This window comes from Anolis carolinensis, unplaced genomic scaffold (genome assembly GCF_035594765.1).
Source record: "Anolis carolinensis isolate JA03-04 unplaced genomic scaffold, rAnoCar3.1.pri scaffold_7, whole genome shotgun sequence".
Taxonomy (NCBI): domain Eukaryota; kingdom Metazoa; phylum Chordata; class Lepidosauria; order Squamata; family Dactyloidae; genus Anolis; species Anolis carolinensis.
Window position 1 is genome coordinate 39104926 of NW_026943818.1, and position 20243 is coordinate 39125168.

A 20243-nucleotide genomic window follows, 5' to 3' on the forward strand; every position below is an offset into this window, starting at 1 on the left:
TAAACAAATAATGTGGGATCAGGTCCCAGGACTGCCTAAGACTGCATCAACTTAGGTGAGTTAAGGGCAAATTGTGGAGAGAGGAACTGGGACGTTTGCAAAGCAGTGGGGAAACTGGGTTTGGGATTAATGTGGACCGTCCAAACTGGGGTGTAATGGGAAGCGGTGATGCTTCCCATTCAAGAAAGCTGGACATGGTTGTTTACGGCTTCTCCTTCCACCCGAGGCACTGGGAGAGGCAAGTCCCAACCTGCTTTTCTGTTTGCAGACCCCTGTTTCTTGGTGATGCATCACGCTCCACTGGTGATGTATCACGTTCCCTGCCCTCCAGCCCGCAAGCAAGGAGAGGAACACCATATGTAAACACTATATTTACTCAAATCTAACGCTCATTTTTTGGGGGGCAAACTTAGGGTGTGCATGGGCATCACGTAATATAATTGTAATCGTAGTGCTGAGCATCTAGAGGGGCCAGAGTGAAGAAGGGGGGCCAGGAAGACACCATTCCACCATGTCTCCTGTGTCAATATCTATCTATATATATAAACTAGCTGTGCCCGGCCACGCGTTGCTGTGGCGAAGTATGGTGGTATGGGAAATAAAGTATTGAGGAATTGGTGGTAGTTAAGGTAAAGGGTCAAGGTGTGTAGTCCAGATAATCCAGTTAAAGCGGATAATATAAGATTATATGGGTTATATAGCTGTGTGGAAGAGCCTTGAGTCTACACTGCCATATAATCCAGTTAAAATCTGATAATCTGTATTTTATAGGCAGTGTGGAAGAGGCCTAAGTGAGGCCTAACTCTGCCTGTCCCCTGGGCTGAGTGGGTTGCTAGGAGACCAAGTGGGCGGAGCTTAGCCTTCTAACAATTGGATAAAAACAATTATTCCTTTCCCTCTAATTAGGACTTTATTTTCCTTTTCTTTTTGTTGTATCAACCTAGAGGCGTGGATGATGGGTTGTGTTGTTAATTTTCGAGGTTGTGGGGTGTTTAGTTTTGTTGTTTTGGCAGTTGCCAGGATTCCATCACTCTTTTATATATATAGAAGGGTAATGAAATTTCGGCCTAGGACAAAACAACCAAACTACACATCCCAGAAACACTAAACTTGGCAGCACAACCCCTCATCCATGCCTCTACGTTCATACAACAAAAAGCTCCAGCTACTCCAGAAAACAGCCAGGCTTTGAGACTGCAAGGTTATTCACTGCTACTCCGCCTGGCCAACAAAGGATTCTCATAAGCCACAGCAACGCGTGGCCGGGCAAAACTAGTCTATATATAAAAATATATATATAATGTGCATTTTATTATGGCGTAAACAACAAAACCACTGAACCAAACCACACCAAATTTGGTCACAAAAGACATAGTCATCCAAAATATGTCTTTCAAACCAAAAAACCTAGAAAAATAAAGTCCAAATTAGAGGAGAAGACCTGTTTTCCCCCTTGCTGCCAGTTAGAAGGGTAATTATTATTATTAATATTATTATTATTGTGTTTCTGTGAACCATGAAAATGAACACAATCTGCTCCAAGTATTAAAAAAAACCCTCTAAATTCAGGACAGTAAATAAAGAGCAAGGGGAATTCCAGACAGGAAACAATCAGGGCCAGCCAAAACCTCCCAACACAGGATTCCCCGAGGAAGGAAGCAGCCAGGCTTTGAAGCTGCAAGGCCATTACATGATAATCATTCTGGCTAATTGCAGCATTCATCCTTGCCTCCAACAGTTCAAAAAAAAAAAAAGGAACAACCAGAAATACTGTATATTCACAAGTGTTAAGAAATAACATATACTAACGACCACCAATTCCTCAATAATATTACTAATAATATTACTAATAATATTGCAGCATAGTGGTATAGTACAATATAGTAATAAATAATGCTTATATTGTGCTATGCTAATAGTATAATATATTGTATATACATATAATAATAATATTATAATGTAATACAATATAATAATACACTATGATAATTGTATATTATATATTACATTTAATATTACTAATAATATTGCAGCATAGTGGTATAGTACAATATAGTAATAAATAATGCTTATATTGTGCTATGCTGATAGTATAATATATTGTATATACATATACAGTAGAGTCTCACTTATCCAACACTCACATATCCAACGTTCTGGATTATCCAACGCATTTTTGTAGTCAATGTTTTCAATGCATTGTGATATTTTGGTGCTAAATTCGTAAATACAGTAATTACTACATAGCATTAATGTGTAATGAACTACTTTTTCTATCAAATTTGTTGTAAAACATGATGTTTTGGTGCTTAATTTGTAAAATCATAACCTATTTTGATGTTTAATAGGCTTTTTCTTAATCTCTCCTTATTATCCAACATATTCGCTTATCCAACGTTCTGCCGGCCCGTTTATGTTGGATAAGTGAAACTCTACTGTAATAATAATATTATAATGTAATACAATATAATAATACACTGTGATAATTGTATATTATATATTACATTTAATATTACTAATAATATTGCAGCATAGTGGTATAGTACAATATAGTAATATATAATGCTTATATTGTGTCATGCTAATAATATAATATATTCTATGTATATATAACTTGTGAGCCGCCCTGAGTCCCCTTCGGGGTGACAAGTACGGGATATAAATTTCGCAAATAAATAATAAATAAATAATAGAGATAACTCCTGAATTTCCCTCTCTGTAATTGCATTGCTATGTGTCAGTGCTATGCAATGGTGGGATTTGTAGTTTGGTGAAGCATCCACATTATTTGGCATCTTCTCACAATCCGACATCCAGTAAAGCCAGCGGCTTTGTCGTTTCCGGGGGTGTCCCCATTGCAGTGTTGAATAAGCACAAACTTTGCTGCTGTAATAATAATAATAATAATAATAATAATAATAATAATAATAATAATAATCTAGACACATAATAAAAGTGAAGATATATTCACATATATATGTACTAGCTGTGCCCGGCCACACGTTGCTGTGGCTTAGTCTGGTGGTGTTGGTCAGTTTACATTAGGTTGTATTTATGCTGTGACCTCCACCCTTCTTTATACTCACATTAGTAGTAGTATTTGAAGTCTGTTACCTTCTTCAATTTTTCAGTTTTGTGGGTACGGATTGTGTTTTGTGGTGTGATTGTGTTGTTACAATCGGGAGGCAAGGCTTTTGCCAAGTTTCGTATTTCTGGGGCGTTTAATTGTGTTGTTATAGTCATGATGCATTGTTGTGAGTTTTGTGCATCCGGATTGTGGTTTTGTGGTGTGGTTGTATTGTTAGAACCAGGAGGCAAGGCTTTTGCGTTGTGTTGTCAAGTTTTGTATTTCTGGGGCGTTTAGTTGTGTTGTTATAGTCACGATGTATTGTTGTGAGTTTTATGGGTCCGGATTGTGGTTTTGTGGTGTGGTTGTGTTGTTACAACCGGGAGGCAAGGCTTTTGCGTTGTTGCCAAGTTTTGTATTTCTGGGGCGTTTAGTTGTGTTGTTATAGTCACGATGTATTGTTGTGAGTTTTATGGGTCCGGATTGTGGTTTTGTGGTGTGGTTGTGTTGTTACAACCGGGAGGCAAGGCTTTTGCGTTGTTGCCAAGTTTTGTATTTCTGGGGCGTTTAGTTGTGTTGTTATAGTCCCGATGTGTTGTTGTGAGTTTTGTGGGTCCTGTGTGGTTTTGTGGTGTGGTTGTGTTGTTACAACCGGGAGGCAAGGCTTTTGCATTGTGTTGCCAAGTTTTGTATTTCTAGGGCATTTAGTTGTGTTGTTATAGTCATGATGTGTTGTTGTGAGTTTTGTGGGTCTGGATTGTGGTTTTGTGGTGTGGTTGTGTTGTTGTAACCTGGAGGCAAGCCTTTTGCATTGTGTTGCCAAATTTCGTATTTCTGGGATGTTTAGTTTTGTTGTTATAGTCACTGCGCAAACAACTTTATCCTTTTATATATATAGATGTGGCTGGGGTGTCAGTTTACACCAGTGATTCCCAAAGTGGGCGCTACCGCCCCCTGGTGGCCGCTGCAGAGATCCAGTGGAGTGGTGATGGCACCTATTAGGACATGGGGGCGGGGCCAGGGAGGGGCGGGGCCTCCTCCCAAGTGCCAGAGACAGGGCTGAGCACCTGAGGCGCCTGTTAGGACACAGGGGGCGGAGCCAGAGGAGTGAGTGTGGCTTCTTCCCAAGAGCCCGAGACAGGGCTGAGACTCTATACCTCTTCTGAGGCGCTTGTTGGGACACAGGGGGTGGAGCTAGGGAAAGGGGCGGGGCCTCCTTCCAAGAGCCTGAGACAGGGCTGAGCCTCTATACCTCCTCTGAGAGGCCTTTTAGGACTAAAGGGCGGGGCTAGGGATGGGGGCGGGGCCTCTTCCAAAGAGCGTGAGACAGGGCTGAGCCTCTATACCTCTCCTGAGAGGCCTTTTAGGACTAAAGGGCGGGGCTAGGGGTGGGGGCGGGGCCTCTTCCCAAGAGCACTAGAGAAGAGGCCCCGCCCACTCCTCTAGCCCCGCCCCTTGTTTCCTGGAAGGCACTGCAGGACAGGGATAGAAGCTCAGCCCTGCCTCAGAGCTCGTAACTCCGCCCATCCCAGTCCTGGGCGCCCATTTGTGGCCCCGCCCACCTCCCCCTCCCCCTCCCTGCCCTGCATTTTGGACTAGGGGAGAGGCTCAGCCCCGCCCTCTTGAGCAGGAGCCACGCCCACTCCTCTAAGCCACGCCCCCCTTTCCAGGGGGCACTGAGTCATATTTTTTCTGGAAAGGGGGCGTCAGGCCAAATAAGTTTGGGAACCACTGGTTTATACAGACAGGCTCCCACTTCCACAAACAGCTCTACCTCCCACTACTCAGGAGACACCAATGGGCCTCCCTCCAATGACATTGCGAGTTATGGCGAGTGCCATGAACATGTCCAAGAGCCCTGCCAATGTCCTCCACAAACACCACACTGTCCACCACCCAAGTCAAAGTTTTCAGACGGGGAAAATTTGTCTGTTTCTCCTCCACCATAGACACTCAACTGTTTCTGACTCTGTCCATTGGTGTGGAATTTGCATGACCCCGCCCACTGCCTCTCCCTTAACCCTTTCCTATTCTTTTCTATGGGACACAGTAGACAGAGGAATTGATCAGCAACTCAACTACTAAAATGCTTTGGGGAGAATTCACCATGATTTATAGGAGTTGTAGGTACTGGGATGCAGGCCTGTAGCGAGGGGGCGGTTTTAGGGGTTCAACCCCCCCCCCCCTGAAATTTTTCAGGTTATAAAAAAAACCTGGTTTACTCATGAATTTTAACTGGTTAACCAAATCCCCATGCTAAGTCTATGAGACACAAAACATTAAGAGTCCCTCCAGGCACTATTTCAAGCAGATATTGACAGGTTTGTAGCGGGGAGAGGTGTGTGCTAGGGGTTCAACCCCCCCCCCCCCGAAATTTTCAAAACCCCTCCCGAAATTTTTTTCTGGCTACGGCCCTGCTGGGATGTATAGTTCACCTGCAATCTAAGAGCACTCTGAACTCCACCAATGATGGACCTGGAAGTTGTAGTTCACCTACACCCAGAATGCACTATGAACCCAAACAGTGATGGATCTGGACCAATCTTGGCATGCCCACATTTTGATTCGTAGTCCTTTGCTTTCCTTTCTCTGTTTCATCAATCACGCCAGCATCGCCAGACTGGGTGCTTTAAAAAATTACATCAGACAGAAGAACAGATTGTCCCGCTCCCTCCTTTGCCACCGCTCTAGAATTACAAAACATTTTTTGTTCAGAGCTCGAGTTGTTCCCTTTCCCCCCCTTTCATAGAAGCGCAACGCTGCAATGCTTTGGTTTGGCCTTGGTGGAATTGCGACTTCATGTCAGACTACGCAGAGAAGCCATCGAAGTCCACAAGAAGCATGCCAATAATTTCAACAGAGAGGAGGAAACCGTGAAAATGAACAAAATCTGGTCACAAGTATTAAAAAAAAACACCAGAATCACGACAGTAAATAAGGAACACTTACTTATGACCGGAACAAATACAGACTTAATGTTAATAATAATCATCATCATCGTCATCATGCTGGCATTATAAACTGGACACAGGCGGAACTGGACAATTTGGGCAGAAAAACAAGAAAACTCATGACCACTCATCATTCACTGCACCCCCCACAGTGATGTTGACCGGCTATATCTGCCTCGAAGATCAGGGGGCAGAGGACTCTTGCAAGTAAAACAAGCAGTCAAAGAAGAAGAACATGCCCTGGCAGAATATGTAAAGCAAAGGGAAGAACCTGCTTTGATTGAAGTCAAAAATCAGAAACTCCTCAAAGCACAGCAGACAAAAAAAACAGTACAAGAAAACCACACTACAAACTAGAGCAGAATCAGTACAACAAAACCGCACTACAAACTAGAGCAGAATCGGTACAAGAAAACCGCACTACAAACTAGAGCAGAATCAGTACAAGAAAACCACACTACAAACTAGAGCAGAATCAGTACAAGAAAACCGCACTACAAACTAGAGCAGAATCAGTACAAGAAAACCGCACTACAAAATAGAGCAGAATCAGTACAAGAAAACCGCACTACAAAATAGAGCAGAATCAGTACAAGAAAACCACACTACAAACTAGAGCAGAATAAGTACAAGAAAACCGCACTACAAACTAGAGCTGACAGCTGAAACAACAAAACATTGCATGGAAAGTTCCTTGACAAAATGGAAGGAAAAGTTGATAAGGAGAAGACCTGGCTCTGGCTCACGAATGGGACCCTGAAGAAGGAGACAGAAGGCCTGATTCTTGCAGCCCAGGAGCAAGACATTAGGACAAAGGCCATTCAGGCCAAGATCGAAAAATCAGCTGATGACCCAAAATGCAGACTGTGCAAGGAAACCGACGAAACCAGGGATCATATCCTCAGCTGCTGTAAGAAAATCGCACAGACAGACTACAAACAGAGGCACAACTATGTGGCCCAAATGATTCATTGCAACTTATGCCTCAAGTACCACCTCCCAGCAGCAAAGAACTGGTGGGATCACAAACCTGCAAAAGTATTGGAAAATGAGCAGGCAAAGAGACTGTGGGACTTCCGAATCCAAACTGACAAAGTTCTGGAACACAACACACCAGACATCACAGTTGTGGAAAAGAAAAAGGTTTGGATCATTGATGTTGCCATCCCAGGTGACAGTCGCATTGACGAAAAACAACAGGAAAAACTCAGCCGCTCTCAGGACCTCAAGATTGAACTTCAAAGACTCTGGCAGAAACCAGTGCAGGTGGTCCCTGTGGTGATGGGCACACTGGGTGCCGTGCCAAAAGATCTCAGCCGGCATTTGGAAACAATAGACATTGACAAAATCATGATCTGCCAACTGCAAAAGGCCACCTGACTGGGATCTGCAGCATCATCCGAAAATACATCACACAGTCCTAGACGCTTGGAAAGTGTTCGACTTGTGATTTTGTGATACAAAATCCAGCATATAGATCTCTGTGTCATACTGTGTCTTTGTATCAATAATAGCAATAATAATAATAATAATAATAATAATAATAATAATAATACATCACACAGTCCTAATCACTTGGGAAGTGTTCGACTTGTGATTTTGTGATACGAAATCCAGCATGTCTATCTTGTTTGTTGGGTCATACAACATTGTTGTGTCAATAATAATAATAATAATAATAATCAAAATAATTATTATCAAAATAATAATAATCAAAATAATAGCGGGTTGGAAGAGACTCCTTGGGCCATCTAGTCCAAACCCCTTCTGCCTTTGTGCACCAAAAGCACAAGCAAAGCACCCCTTAATAATGAATTATTAATTAATTAAATAATTAAATACCATGATCAAAAACAGGGCTTCGAGGGGCCGCATGTGGCCCGCGGGCCGTAGTTTGGGGAGCATTGATTGGCTATGGCCTCATAAGACTGATGCGTTGAGGTTTTTTTCCCCGAGCTTATCTCAGAGCAAGAGCATAGCCTTGAAAATAATTACGGAATATACTTGAAGAGAAGCCGAGTTTTTCAGCCCTTATTTATGAGCTGAAAATGCCTCCCCCGGCTTATAATTGGGTCAAGATGAAGCCAGCGAGCCTAGAGGCCGTTGCTTGCAATATAGGATATATTTATCTTTCCTCTTACCCTCCCTTATCAGTGTTTTTTTCCCCCCAAAGCCTCCCTCGCTCTTAACCAAGGGAATGTTTTGAAAAGGGAAAGAAGCCCTTGCAAGTCAGGAAGAATATATATATATACCCACTAGCTGTGCCCGGCCACGCGTTGCTGTGGCGAAGTCTGGTGGTCTGGGAAATAAAGTATTGAGGAATTGGTGGTAGTTAAGGTAAAGGGTAAAGGTTTTCCCCAGACATTAAGTCCAGTCGTGTCTTACTCTGGAGGTTGGGGCTCATCTCCATTTCTAAGCCGAAGAGCCGGCGTTGTCCGTAGACTCCTCCAAGGTCATGTGGGATGACTACATGGAGCGGTGTTACCTTCCCGCCAGAGCAGTACCTATTGATGCACTCACATTTGCATGTTTTCGAACTTCTGGGTTGGCAGAAGCTGGGGCTAACAGTGGGGGCTCACGATATATTGAAAGCATTGACTACAAAAATGCGTTGGATAATCCAGAACGTTGGATAAGCGAGACTCTACTGTAAATGCTACATAGCATTACTGCGCATGGAACTACTTTTTCTGTCAAATTTGTTGTATAATATGATGTTTTGGTGCTTAATTTGTATAACGATTACCTAATTTGATGTTTAATTGGCTTTTCCTGAATCCCTTCTTATTATCCAACATATTCACTTATCCTGCCGGCCTGTTTACGTTGGATAAGTGAGACTCTACTGTATATTTCTAATCTTATATTATCTGCTCAGAACTGGATTATCTGAGGCGCCTTCTTCACAGCTGTATAAAATGCACAATGAAGTGGATTATATGGCAGTGTGGAGTCAAGATAATCCAGTGCAAAGCAGATAATATAAGGTTATAAATGGGTTATATAGCTGTGTGGAAGGGCCTTGAGTCTACACTGCCATATAATCCAGTGCAAATTATATAATCTGTGGAAGAAGCCTAAGTGAGGCCTAAATCTGCCTGTCCCCTAACTGAAACCTGGCTGTCCCTTGGTTGCTAGGCAACCAAGTGGGCAGAGATTAGCCCTCTAAACTGGCAGCAATTGGATAAAAAAAATTATTTCTCTCCCTCTAATTAGGACTTTATTTTTCTTTTCTTTTTGTTGTATCAACCTTGAGGAGTGGATGATGGGTTGTGTTGTCAAATTTTGAGGTTGGGGGGCCTGTACTTTTGTTGTTTTGTGAATCGCCGTGATGCCATCACTCTTTTATATATATAGATTAATCCTATAGAAGCATTTTCCCCTGAAATATTTGTTAATCTCTGCTACACATATATAGGCATTTAATAATAATAATAATAATAATAATAATAATAATAATAATAATGATAATAAATTTTTTTTATACCCCGCCCCATCTCCCCAAAGGGACTCGGGGCGGCTGACATGGGGCCAAGCCCAGGTCAAACAAGCAATACAAAACACAACAATAAAACAAATCAATCAACAATAAAACAAATCATAAAACTAATGAGGTCACATAAAATAGACATGCTTTGATAAAATCCTGGGTTGGCTCCTAAAAGGAGCTGGGCCAAAGAGAATGTCAGTAGTGTCAGATACAATGGGGGAGGGGGGAGGGGGAACGGGACAATACCAAAACATTTCCCTTTGCAATCCCTATGTACCTTTATATTTGTATCTATCTATCTATATATATTAATTTTATATATGAATTTCCCCCTCATACGTTTGCAAATCTTTGCAAATCCTATAAAGATATCTAGAGATTTCCATGTATCTGTATATTTGTATCTGTGTGTATACATTATTTTATATATGAATTTTCGCCTCATATGTTTGCAAGTCTTTGCAAATCCTATACAGATATAATTATCTATAGAGAGAGAGATGTCTAGATAGATATATATGAGTATAGATATGTAGGGCTTGCAAATATTGCAGGGGAAATGCAAACACACACACACACATACATAGAGATTTCTAGATATAAAAATAAATATATCGGGCTTGCAAATATTGCAGGGGAAATGCACACACACACATAGAGAGAGATTTCTAGATATAAACATAAATATTTAGGGCTTGCAAATATTACAGGAGGGAAATGCACATATATAAAGAGAGGATTTGCAAACATTTCAGGGGGAAATGCATATGTGAAATTCGTATATATAATTATAGATCTATATCTAGCTCTGGATCTATTTCTAGCTCTGCATTGTTTATATAGGCCTGTTACTATGTTGGAAGTTGGCCTGAGTCCCTATGGGAAGATAGGGCAGGGTACAAATGAAGTTATTATTATTATTATTGTTGTTATTGTTATTATTATTGTTATTATTATTGTTATTATTATTGTTAGGTAAAAGGTAACGGTTTCCCCTGATGTTAAGTCCAGTCATGTCTGACTCTGGGAGCTGGTGCTCATCTCCATTTCTAAGTCGAAGAGCCGGCGTTGTCCGTAGACACCTCCAACGTCATGTGGCCATTGGCATGACTGCATGGAGCGCCGTTACCTTCCCACCGGAGCAGTACCTATTGATCTACTCACACTCTGGGGGTTGGTGCTCATCTCCATTTCTAAGTCGAAGAGCCGGCGTTGTCCGTAGACACCTCCAAGGTCATGTGGCCATTGGCATGACTGCATGGAGCGCCGTTACCTTCCCGCGGGAGCGGTACCTATTGATCTACTCACATTGGCATGTTTTCGAACTGCTAGGTTATCAAGTTAATATTATCATTTATCAAGTTAATGCCATATTGTTTTTGCTGACCCTACTTTTCTACTTACAGAGCTAGTTTACTGTTTTTCTTTGAAATACGGTAAATATTGAAAAACCTTTAACCTACTGATGCCTCAATATACTTTCATTGGGATCGATTTTCATTTTGAAATTGACCCGGAGCGGCTGTGTTTCCCACCCTCGGCTTATACTCGAGTCAATACGTTTCCCCAGTTTTCTGTGGTCAAATGAGGTGACGTGGCTTATATTTGGGTCGGCTTATACTCGATAATATACGGTATTTAAAAAATAACAGTAATTGTGGGTCAAGGGACCCCTGATGGCGCAGTGTGTTAAAGAGCTGGGCTGCCGAACTTGCGAACCAAAAGGTTGTAGGTTCGAATTCAGGGAGTGGGATGAGCTCCCACTGATAGCTCCAGCTTCTGCCAACCTAGCAGTTTGAAAACATGCAAATGTGAGTAGAGCAATAGGTACCGCTCCGGCGGGTATGCAGTCATGCCAGTGGCCACATGACCTTGGAGGTGTCTGCGGACAACAGCTTAGAAATGGAGATGAGCACCAACCTCCAGAGTCGGACACAACTGGACTTAACGTCAGGGATTATTATTATTATTATTATTATTATTATTATTATTATTATTATTATTATAACATATTATTATTATTATTATTATTATTATTATTATTATTATTATTATTATTATTATTATTATATATTATTACTAGCTGTGCCCGGCCACGCGTTGCAGTGGCGTTGTCTGGTGGTGTCTGCATTTTATAGGCAGTGTGGAAGTGGCCTAAGTGAGGCCTAACTTTGCCTGTCCCCTGGGCTGAGTGGGTTGCTAGGAGACCAAGTGGGCAGAACTTAGCCTTCTAACTGCAGCAATTGGATAACAATTATTCCTCTCCCTCTAATTAGGACTTTATTTTTCTTTTCTTTTTGTTGTATCAACCTAGAGGCGTGAATGAGGGGTTGTGCTGTCAATTTTCAAGGTTGTGGGGTGTTTGCTTTTGTTGTTTTGTCGGTCGCCAGGATTCCGTCACTCTTTTATATATAGAGATTATTAAGGTAAAATAAAGGTAAAGGTTTCCCCCGACGTTAAGTCCTGTTGGAGCAGTACCTATTGATCTACTCATAAGGTTTTGTGGATGAATGGCTTTACCTTTAATTGTGGGTCAAATAAGACATAAGGGACTGCAGGGAGTTGAATTCGGGTATTGCTTCTGCATCAGTGAGGAAGGGCAGTGGAGGGGAAACTCCATTTGTACCCAAGTTACCAAGGAACTGTGTAGAATTATGGGCCTCATTAGCACTTGTTTATGCAGCAAATGGCCCTCGGCTTAAGCCGGTAAATCATTCTGTTGCCGTCATGCATGCAAACCTGAGGAGCAGAAAAGGCAAGGCACAAATAAACATAGTAATAATAATAATAACAGCCGTCTGTCAGGAGGGCTTGGATTGTGCTTTCCTTAGTAGCAGACTAGATAGCCTTTGGGGGAACTTTCCAATTCTAGGATCCTAAGATTCCATGTGCTATTGAATAATAATAATAATAATAATAATAATAATAATAATAATAATAATAATACATCACACAGTCCTAGATACTTGGGAAGTGTTCGACTTGTGATTTTGTGATACAAAATCCAGCATATCTATCTTGTTTGCTGTGTCATAATAATAATAATAATAATAATAATAATAATAATAATAATAATACATCACACAGTCCTAGATACTTGGGAAGTGTTCGACTTGTGGTTTTGTGATACAAAATCCAGCATGTCTATCTTGTTTGCTGTGTCATAATAATAATAATAATAATAATAATAATAATAATAATACATCACACAGTCCTAGACACTTGGGAAGTGTTCGACTTGTGGTTTTGTGATATGAAATGCAGCATGTCTATCTTGTTTGCTGTGTCATAATAATAATAATAATAATAATAATAATAATAATAATACATCACACAGTCCTAGATACTTGGGAAGCGTTCGACTTGTGGTTTTGTGATACAAAATCCAGCATGTCTATCTCGTTTGCTGTGTCATAATAATAATAATAATAATAATAATACATCACACAGTCCTAGACACTTAGGAAGTGTTCGACTTGTGATTTTGTGATATGAAATCCAGCATGTCTATCTTGTTTGCTGTGTCATACAATAATAATAATAATAATAATAATACATCACACAGTCCTAGATACTTGGGAAGTGTTCGACTTGTGGTTTTGTGATACAAAATCCAGCATGTCTATCTTGTTTGCTGTGTCATAATAATAATAATAATAATAATAATAATAATAATAATACATCACACAGTCCTAGACACTTGGAAGTGTTCGACTTTTGGTTTTGTGATACAAAATCCAGCATATCTATCTCGTTTGCTGTGTCATACAATATATAATAATAATAATAATAATAATAATAATAATGATGATGACACATAATATGACACAGCAAACGAGATAGATATGCTGGATTTTGTATTACAATAGAGTCTCACTTATCCAACGTTCTGGATTATCCAACGCATTTTTGTAATCAATGTTTTCAATATATCGTGATATTTTGGTGCTAAATTCGTAAATACAGTAATTACTACATAACATTACTGTGTATTGAACTACTTTTTCTGTCATATTTGTTGTTAAACATGATGTTTTGGTGCTTAATTTGTAAAATCATAACCTAATTTGATTTTTAATAGGCTTTTCCTTAGTCCCTCCTTATTATCCAACATATTTGCTTATCCAACGTTCTGCTGGCCCGTTTATGTTGGATAAGTGAGACTCTACTGTATTATTATTATTATTATTATTATTATTAATTGTATGACACAGCAAACAAGACAGACATGCTGGATTTCGTTTCACAAAACCACAAGTCGAACACTTCCCAAGTGTCTAGGACTGTGTGATGTATTATTATTATTATTATTATTATTATTATTATTATTATTATGACACAGCAAACAAGATAGATATGCTGGATTTCGTATCACAAAACCACAAGTCGAACTCTTCCCAAGTGTCTAGGACTGTGTGATGTATTATTATTATTATTATTATTATTATTATTATTATTATTATTATTATTATTATATTAGGACTGTGTGATGTATTTTCGGATGATGCGTGCAGATCCCAGTAGGGTGGCCTTTTGCAGTTGACAGATCGTAATTTTGTCAATATATTGTTTCCAAATGCCAGCTGAGATCTTTTGGCACAGAGCCCAATGTGCCCATCACCACCGGGACCACCTGCACTAGTTTCTGCCAGAGTCTTTGAAATTCAATCTTGAGGTCCTGATAGCGGCTGAGTTTTTCCTGTTGTTTTTTGTCAATGCGACTGTCACCTGGGATGGCGGCGTCAATGATCCAAACCTTTTTCTTTTCCACAACTGTGATGTCTGGTGTTAAGGGAGAGGCAGTGGGTGGGGTCATGCAAATTCCACACCAATTGAGAGACTCAGAAACACTGGGATGTCTGTGGTGTTGGAAAAACAGGAAATCTAGGATGAAATTGTCCCTGAATGAAAGCCTTCACTTGGGTGGTGGGCAGGATGGTGTTTGTGGAGGAGAAGTTGCAATGAGCGCCTATGCCCGAGCGTCCTTTCTGATGCACCCCTCTTTCTCTTTGCCCAGAGATCCCGAGAGCTGGTCGACTGGGGGCCTTGCCTGGGGGGCCCTTCCGGCAGCGCCATCAAACGCCGTTTCTCGGGTACGCCGCTCCTACCGCCCCTCATCTCCCGCCAGGCCACAGCGGTGGACTTCGGACGCCTACCCGGTGCGGACGGAGGGGGCCGGGTCGTTTTCACCATCGAGGAATGTGCGCCCGTTGATGCCGAAAGTCCCACAGTTGTCAGGTACGAGTGTTTCGAGTCTCTTTGTGGAGAGAAAAGAGGGGTTTCCAACTGAGGAGTCGGTGTGTGATCACTATGGAACCCTGCGCAGACGAGGAAGCCTTAGCATTGAACGGTTGTGTTGTTAAAGTGCCAAATATGGAACCCTGCGCAGATGGGGAAGCCTTAGCATTGGATGGTTGTGTTGTTAAAGTGCCAAGTATGGAACCCTGCGCAGACGGGGAAGCCTTAGCATTGGACGGTTGTGTTGTTAAAGTGCCAAATATGGAACCCTGCGCAGACGGGGAAGCCTTAGCATTGAACGGTTGTGTTGTTAAAGTGCAAAGTATGGAACCCTGCGCAGACGAGGAAGCCTTAGCATTGAACGGTTGTGTTGTTAAAGTGCCAAGTATGGAACCCTGCGCAGACGGGGAAGCCTTAGCATTGGACGGTTGTGTTGTTAAAGTGCCAAGTATGGAACCCTGCGCAGACGGGGAAGCCTTAGCATTGAACGGTTGTGTTGTTAAAGGGCGAAATATGGAACCCTGCGCAGACGGGGAAGCCTTAGCATTGGATGGTTGTGTTGTTAAAGTGTGAAGTATGGAACCCTGCGCAGACGGGGAAGCCTTAGCATTGGATGGTTGTGTTGTTAAAGTGTGAAGTATGGAACCCTGCGCAGACGGGGAAGCCTTAGCATTGGATGGTTGTGTTGTTAAAGTGTGAAGTATGGAACCCTGCGCAGACGGGGAAGCCTTAGCATTGAACGGTTGTGTTGTTAAAGGGCGAAGTGTGGAACCCTGCGCAGACGGGGAAGCCTTAGCATTGAACGGTTGTGTTGTTAAAGGGCGAAGTATGGAACCCTGCGCAGACGGGGAAGCCTTAGCATTGGACGGTTGTGTTGTTAAAGGGCGAAGTATGGAACCCTGCGCAGACGGGGAAGCCTTAGCATTGGACGGTTGTGTTGTTAAAGGGCGAAGTATGGAACCCTGTGCAGACGGGGAAGCCTTAGCATTGGACGGTTGTGTTGTCAAAGCGCGAAGTATGGAACCCTGCGCAGACGGGGAAGCCTTAGCATTGAACGGTTGTGTTGTTAAAGTGTGAAGTATGGAACCCTGTGCAGATGGTGAAGCCTTAGCATTGAACGGTTGTGTTGTTAAAGTGCCAAGTATGGAACCCTGCGCAAACGGGGAAGCCTTAGCATTGAACGGTTGTGTTGTTAAAGTGCCAAGTATGGAACCCTGCGCAGACGGGGAAGCCTTAGCATTGAACGGTTGTGTTGTTAAAGTGTGAAGTATGGAACCCTGTGCAGATGGTGAAGCCTTAGCATTGAACGGTTGTGTTGTTAAAGTGCCAAGTATGGAACCCTGCGCAGACGGGGAAGCCTTAACACAACCGTTCAATGCTAGGGCTTCCCACCAAATTGAACTAACTGTGGATCTAATTGACATATGTTTTGATTGTTATAATGTATTTAAATGATGTATTTGTATAGTTTTTATTGATCATATGTACTGTTTTTGTTTTATTATTATGTTCTTGGCATTAAATGTTGCCAACTGTTGTAAGCCGCCCTGAGTCCCCCCGGGTGAGAAGGGCGGGGTATAAATGCTGGAAAGAAATAATAAATAAATAGAGGAGACAGGGCTGAGAATCTATACCTCTCCTGAGCTGTAAATAAATGAATAAATGCAATGGGGTTGGACTAGATGGCCCTAGGATCATTTCACGCGGAGGGAATTAATGTGCCGTTCTCTCCTGCTCTTCAAACACCCCTATTTCCTTTTGTTCGGTTTTCCCGCCCTGTGGTGCCAGTCGGAAGACAAATAGCCTGCTTTTCTTGCAATTATTATTCCCGTGGCTGTTGATGGTGTTTATGCAACGTCTGGCTCCAAACTGGGAGGGATAGCTAACACTCCAGAAGACAGGAGCAGAATTCAAAACGATCTTGACAGACTAGAGAGATGATTGGCCGAAACTCACAAAATGAAGTTCAACAGGGACAAATGCAAGAGACTTCACTTCGGCAGAAAAAAATGGAAATCTGAGATACAGAATGGGGGACGAGGCCTGGCTTGACAGCAGTGTGTGCGAAAAAGACCTTGGAGTCCTTGTGGACAACAAGTTAAACATGAGCCAACAATGTGATGCGGCTGCTAAAAAAGCCAATGGGATTCTGTCCTGCATCAAGAGGGGAATAGCGTCTAGATCCAGGGAAGTCCTGCTCCCCCTCTTTCTATTCTGCCTTGGTCAGACCACACCTGGAATCACACTGTGTCCCATTCTGGGCACCACAGTTGAAGGGAGATGTTGACAAGCTGGAAAGCGTCCAGAGGAGGGCGACTAAAATGATGAAGGGTCTGGAGAACAAGCCCTATGAGGAGCGGCTGAAAGAGCTGGGCATGTTTAGCCTGCAGAAGAGAAGGCTGAGAGGAGACATGATGAGAGCCATGTACAAATACGTGAAGGGAAGTCATAGGGAAGAGGGAGGGAGCTTGTTTTCTGCTGCCCTGCAGACTAGGACACAAGGGAACAAGGGCTTCAAACTACAGGAAAGGAAGGAGATTCTGTCTGAACGTCAGGAAGAACTTCCTCCCTGTGAGAAGGGCTGTTCGGCAGTGGAACTCTCTCCCCGGGGCCGTGGTGGAGGCTCCTTCTTTGGAGGCTTTGAAGCAGAGGCTGGATGGCCATCTGTCGGGGGTGCTTTGAATGCGATTTCCTGTTTCTTAGCGGGGGGTTGGACTGGATGGCCCATGAGGTCTCTTCCAACTCTACTATTCTATGATTCTATGATTCATATTGCTACTGTCATCCTGTACCAGCTTAACAGAATAAAGACGTCGGGTTTTCGGTGTCAAACCTGGGTGAGATAATTTTATTGGGAAAAGGAAAACTGATTTGCTTCTCGTAAGCTCGCCAGGTATTGTGCAACCCTCCTTGCCGGGTCAGCGCGGGTCTCCTTTGCTAGAAAAGACCCCAAATTTCTGAATTCTACGTCAACTCTGGCCTCTTGTTTTTTTTTTTCCTACTGTTTTCCAACTTACGCCGATCATTCCTCTCCTTTCTAATAAATAATGTGGTCCAAAGTACAGCAGCCCCGACTAAAACCCAGAGTGGATTCCCACCCACGCACAGACCCTCTCCCCGCCGATACTCACTCCGCAAATGCAGCTGCCACGGCAAAGCAAAGCCAGCCGCGTTGGGATGTTCCCCTCGGGGCCTGGGGTGGCCATGAAAGAAACAAATTAAATGGCGGTTATTATTTATTAGAAAAGAAATTGGAGACATAAAACACAGAAGACAGAGGCTGGGAAGCAGGCACGGAAAGGGGAGCGGAGGAAATGGCTCCGTCTGGAAAATAAGGCAGAAAGGAGAGCCTGGAGTTGGAATCCGCTGCTCCATTAACCATAGAATCATAGAATCATAGAATAGTAGAGTTGGAAGAGACCACATGGGCCATCCAGTCCAACCCCCTGCTAAGAAGCAGGAAATCGCATTCAAAGCACCCCCGACAGATGGCCATCCAGCCTCTGCTTAAAAGCCTCCAAAGAAGGAGCCTCCACCACGGCCCCGGGGAGAGAGTTCCACTGGTGAACAGCCCTTCTCACAGTGAGGAAGTTCTTCCTGATGTTCAGACGGAATCTCCTTTCCTGTAGTTTGAAGCCCTTGTTCCCTTGTGTCCTAGTCTCCAGGGCAGCAGAAAACAAGCTCCCTCCCTCCTCCCTAGGACTTCCCTTCACGTATTTGGACATGGCTCTCATCATGTCTCCTCTCAGCCTTCTCTTCTGCAGGCTAAACATGCCCAGCTCTTTCAGCCGCTCCTCATAGGGCTTGTTCTCCAGACCCTTCATCATTTTAGTCGCCCTCCTCTGGACGCTTTCCAGCTTGTCAACATCTCCCTTCAACTGTGGTGCCCAGAATGGGACACAGTGTGATTCCAGGTAACGTGGTCTGACCAAGGCAGAATAGAAAGAGGGGGAGCAGGACTTCCCTGGATCTAGACGCTCTTCCCCTCTTGATGCAGGCCAGAATCCCATTGGCTTTTTTAGCAGCCGCATCACATTCCTGGCTCATGTTCCCCTTCCTCCCCACGAGGACTCCAAGGTCTTTTTCGCACACACTGCTCTCAAGCCAGGCATCGTCCCCCATTCTGTATCTTTGATTTCCATTTTTTCTGCCGAAGTGAAGTCTCTTGCATTTGTCCCTGTTGAACTTCATTTTGTGAGTTTCGGCCAATCATCTCTCTCGTCTGTCAAGATCGTTTTGAATTCTGCTCCTGTCTTCTGGAGTGTTGGCTCTCCCTCCCAGTTTGGTGTCGTCTGCAAACTTGATGATCGTGCCTTCTAACCCTTCGTCTAAGTCGTTCATAAAGATCCTGAACAGAACCGGGCCCAGGACGGAGCCCTGCTTGTGGCACTCCACTTGTCACTTCTTTCCATGATGAAGACGACGCATTGGTGAGAATCACCCTTTGGGTTCGTTCGCTTAGCCAATTGCAGATCCACCTAACCGTAGTTTTGTCTAGCCCACATTTGACTAGTTTCCTTGCCAGAAGGTCGTGGGGGACTTTGTCGAAGGCCTTCCTGAAATCCAGATACGCTACATCCACAGCATTCCCTGTATCGACCCAACTCGTAACTCTGTCGAAAAAAGAAATCAGATGAGTCTGGCATGACTTGTTTTTGGTAAATCCGTGTTGACTATTAGCAATGACCGCATTTGTTTCTAAGTGTTCGCAGACCACTTCCTTAATGATCTTTTCCAGAATTTTGCCTGGTATTGATGTGAGGCTGACCGGACATTGGTAATTGTTTGGGTCGTTCTTTTTTCCCTTCTTGAAGCCACAACTCACATCATGCCAGGTTAACCCCGAGAAACACCATCAGTTGGTTTGTCATGTTGGGCACAAGATTCATCGTCGGTGGGGTTCAGTGTGCTTTCTTGCTGTAGGGTGAACTACAACTCCCACTATGGTGAGCCAGCCCCCTCAAACCCCTTCGATACGTTGAGTTAGTCATGGGGGTTCAGTATGCCATGTTTAGTCTGGGTCCATTATCGGTGGAGGTCATGATTTCCCTGGTTGTGGGTGAACTACAACTCCCAGAAAGGAAGGTCAGTTCCCTAACCCAAACCCAAACCCCTCCAGGAATCAAATTTTGGCATATCAGGTTTGTGTGACAAGTGTGGTCCAGATTCATCAGTATTTGGGTTCACATTGGATGTAGGTGAACTACAACTCCCCCAAATTGAGATGATTTCCCACAAAGACCTCCAATGTTTTTTTTCCTGGTCATGTGGGCTCTGTGTGCCAAGTGTGGTCCAGATCCATCTTTGGTGGAGTTCAGGGGGCTCCTTGATCGCAGGTGAACTATACATCCCAGTGCATACCACTCCAAAAATATCCAGGCCAATTCCCCTGAAAACCCACCAGTATTCATCATCATCATCATCATCATCATCATCATTTAATTACTTATTAATCGCCCTCCATCCATGATGCTCTAGGCCAGGGGTCCCCAAACTT

At 43.1% G+C, this 20243-nt stretch overlaps 1 protein-coding gene across 1 annotated transcript in view; it reads left to right on the forward strand.

Annotated features, from left to right (window-relative positions):
• The window catches only part of pde4c (phosphodiesterase 4C), a 110889-nt gene that overhangs the window by 2766 nt on the left and 87880 nt on the right, over nucleotides 1–20243 (forward strand). Inside the window, exon 2 of the mRNA XM_062959971.1 lies at nucleotides 14526–14746. Within this exon, the coding sequence (XP_062816041.1) occupies nucleotides 14526–14746 (221 nt within the window). The remainder of the gene's footprint in view (nucleotides 1–14525; nucleotides 14747–20243) is intronic.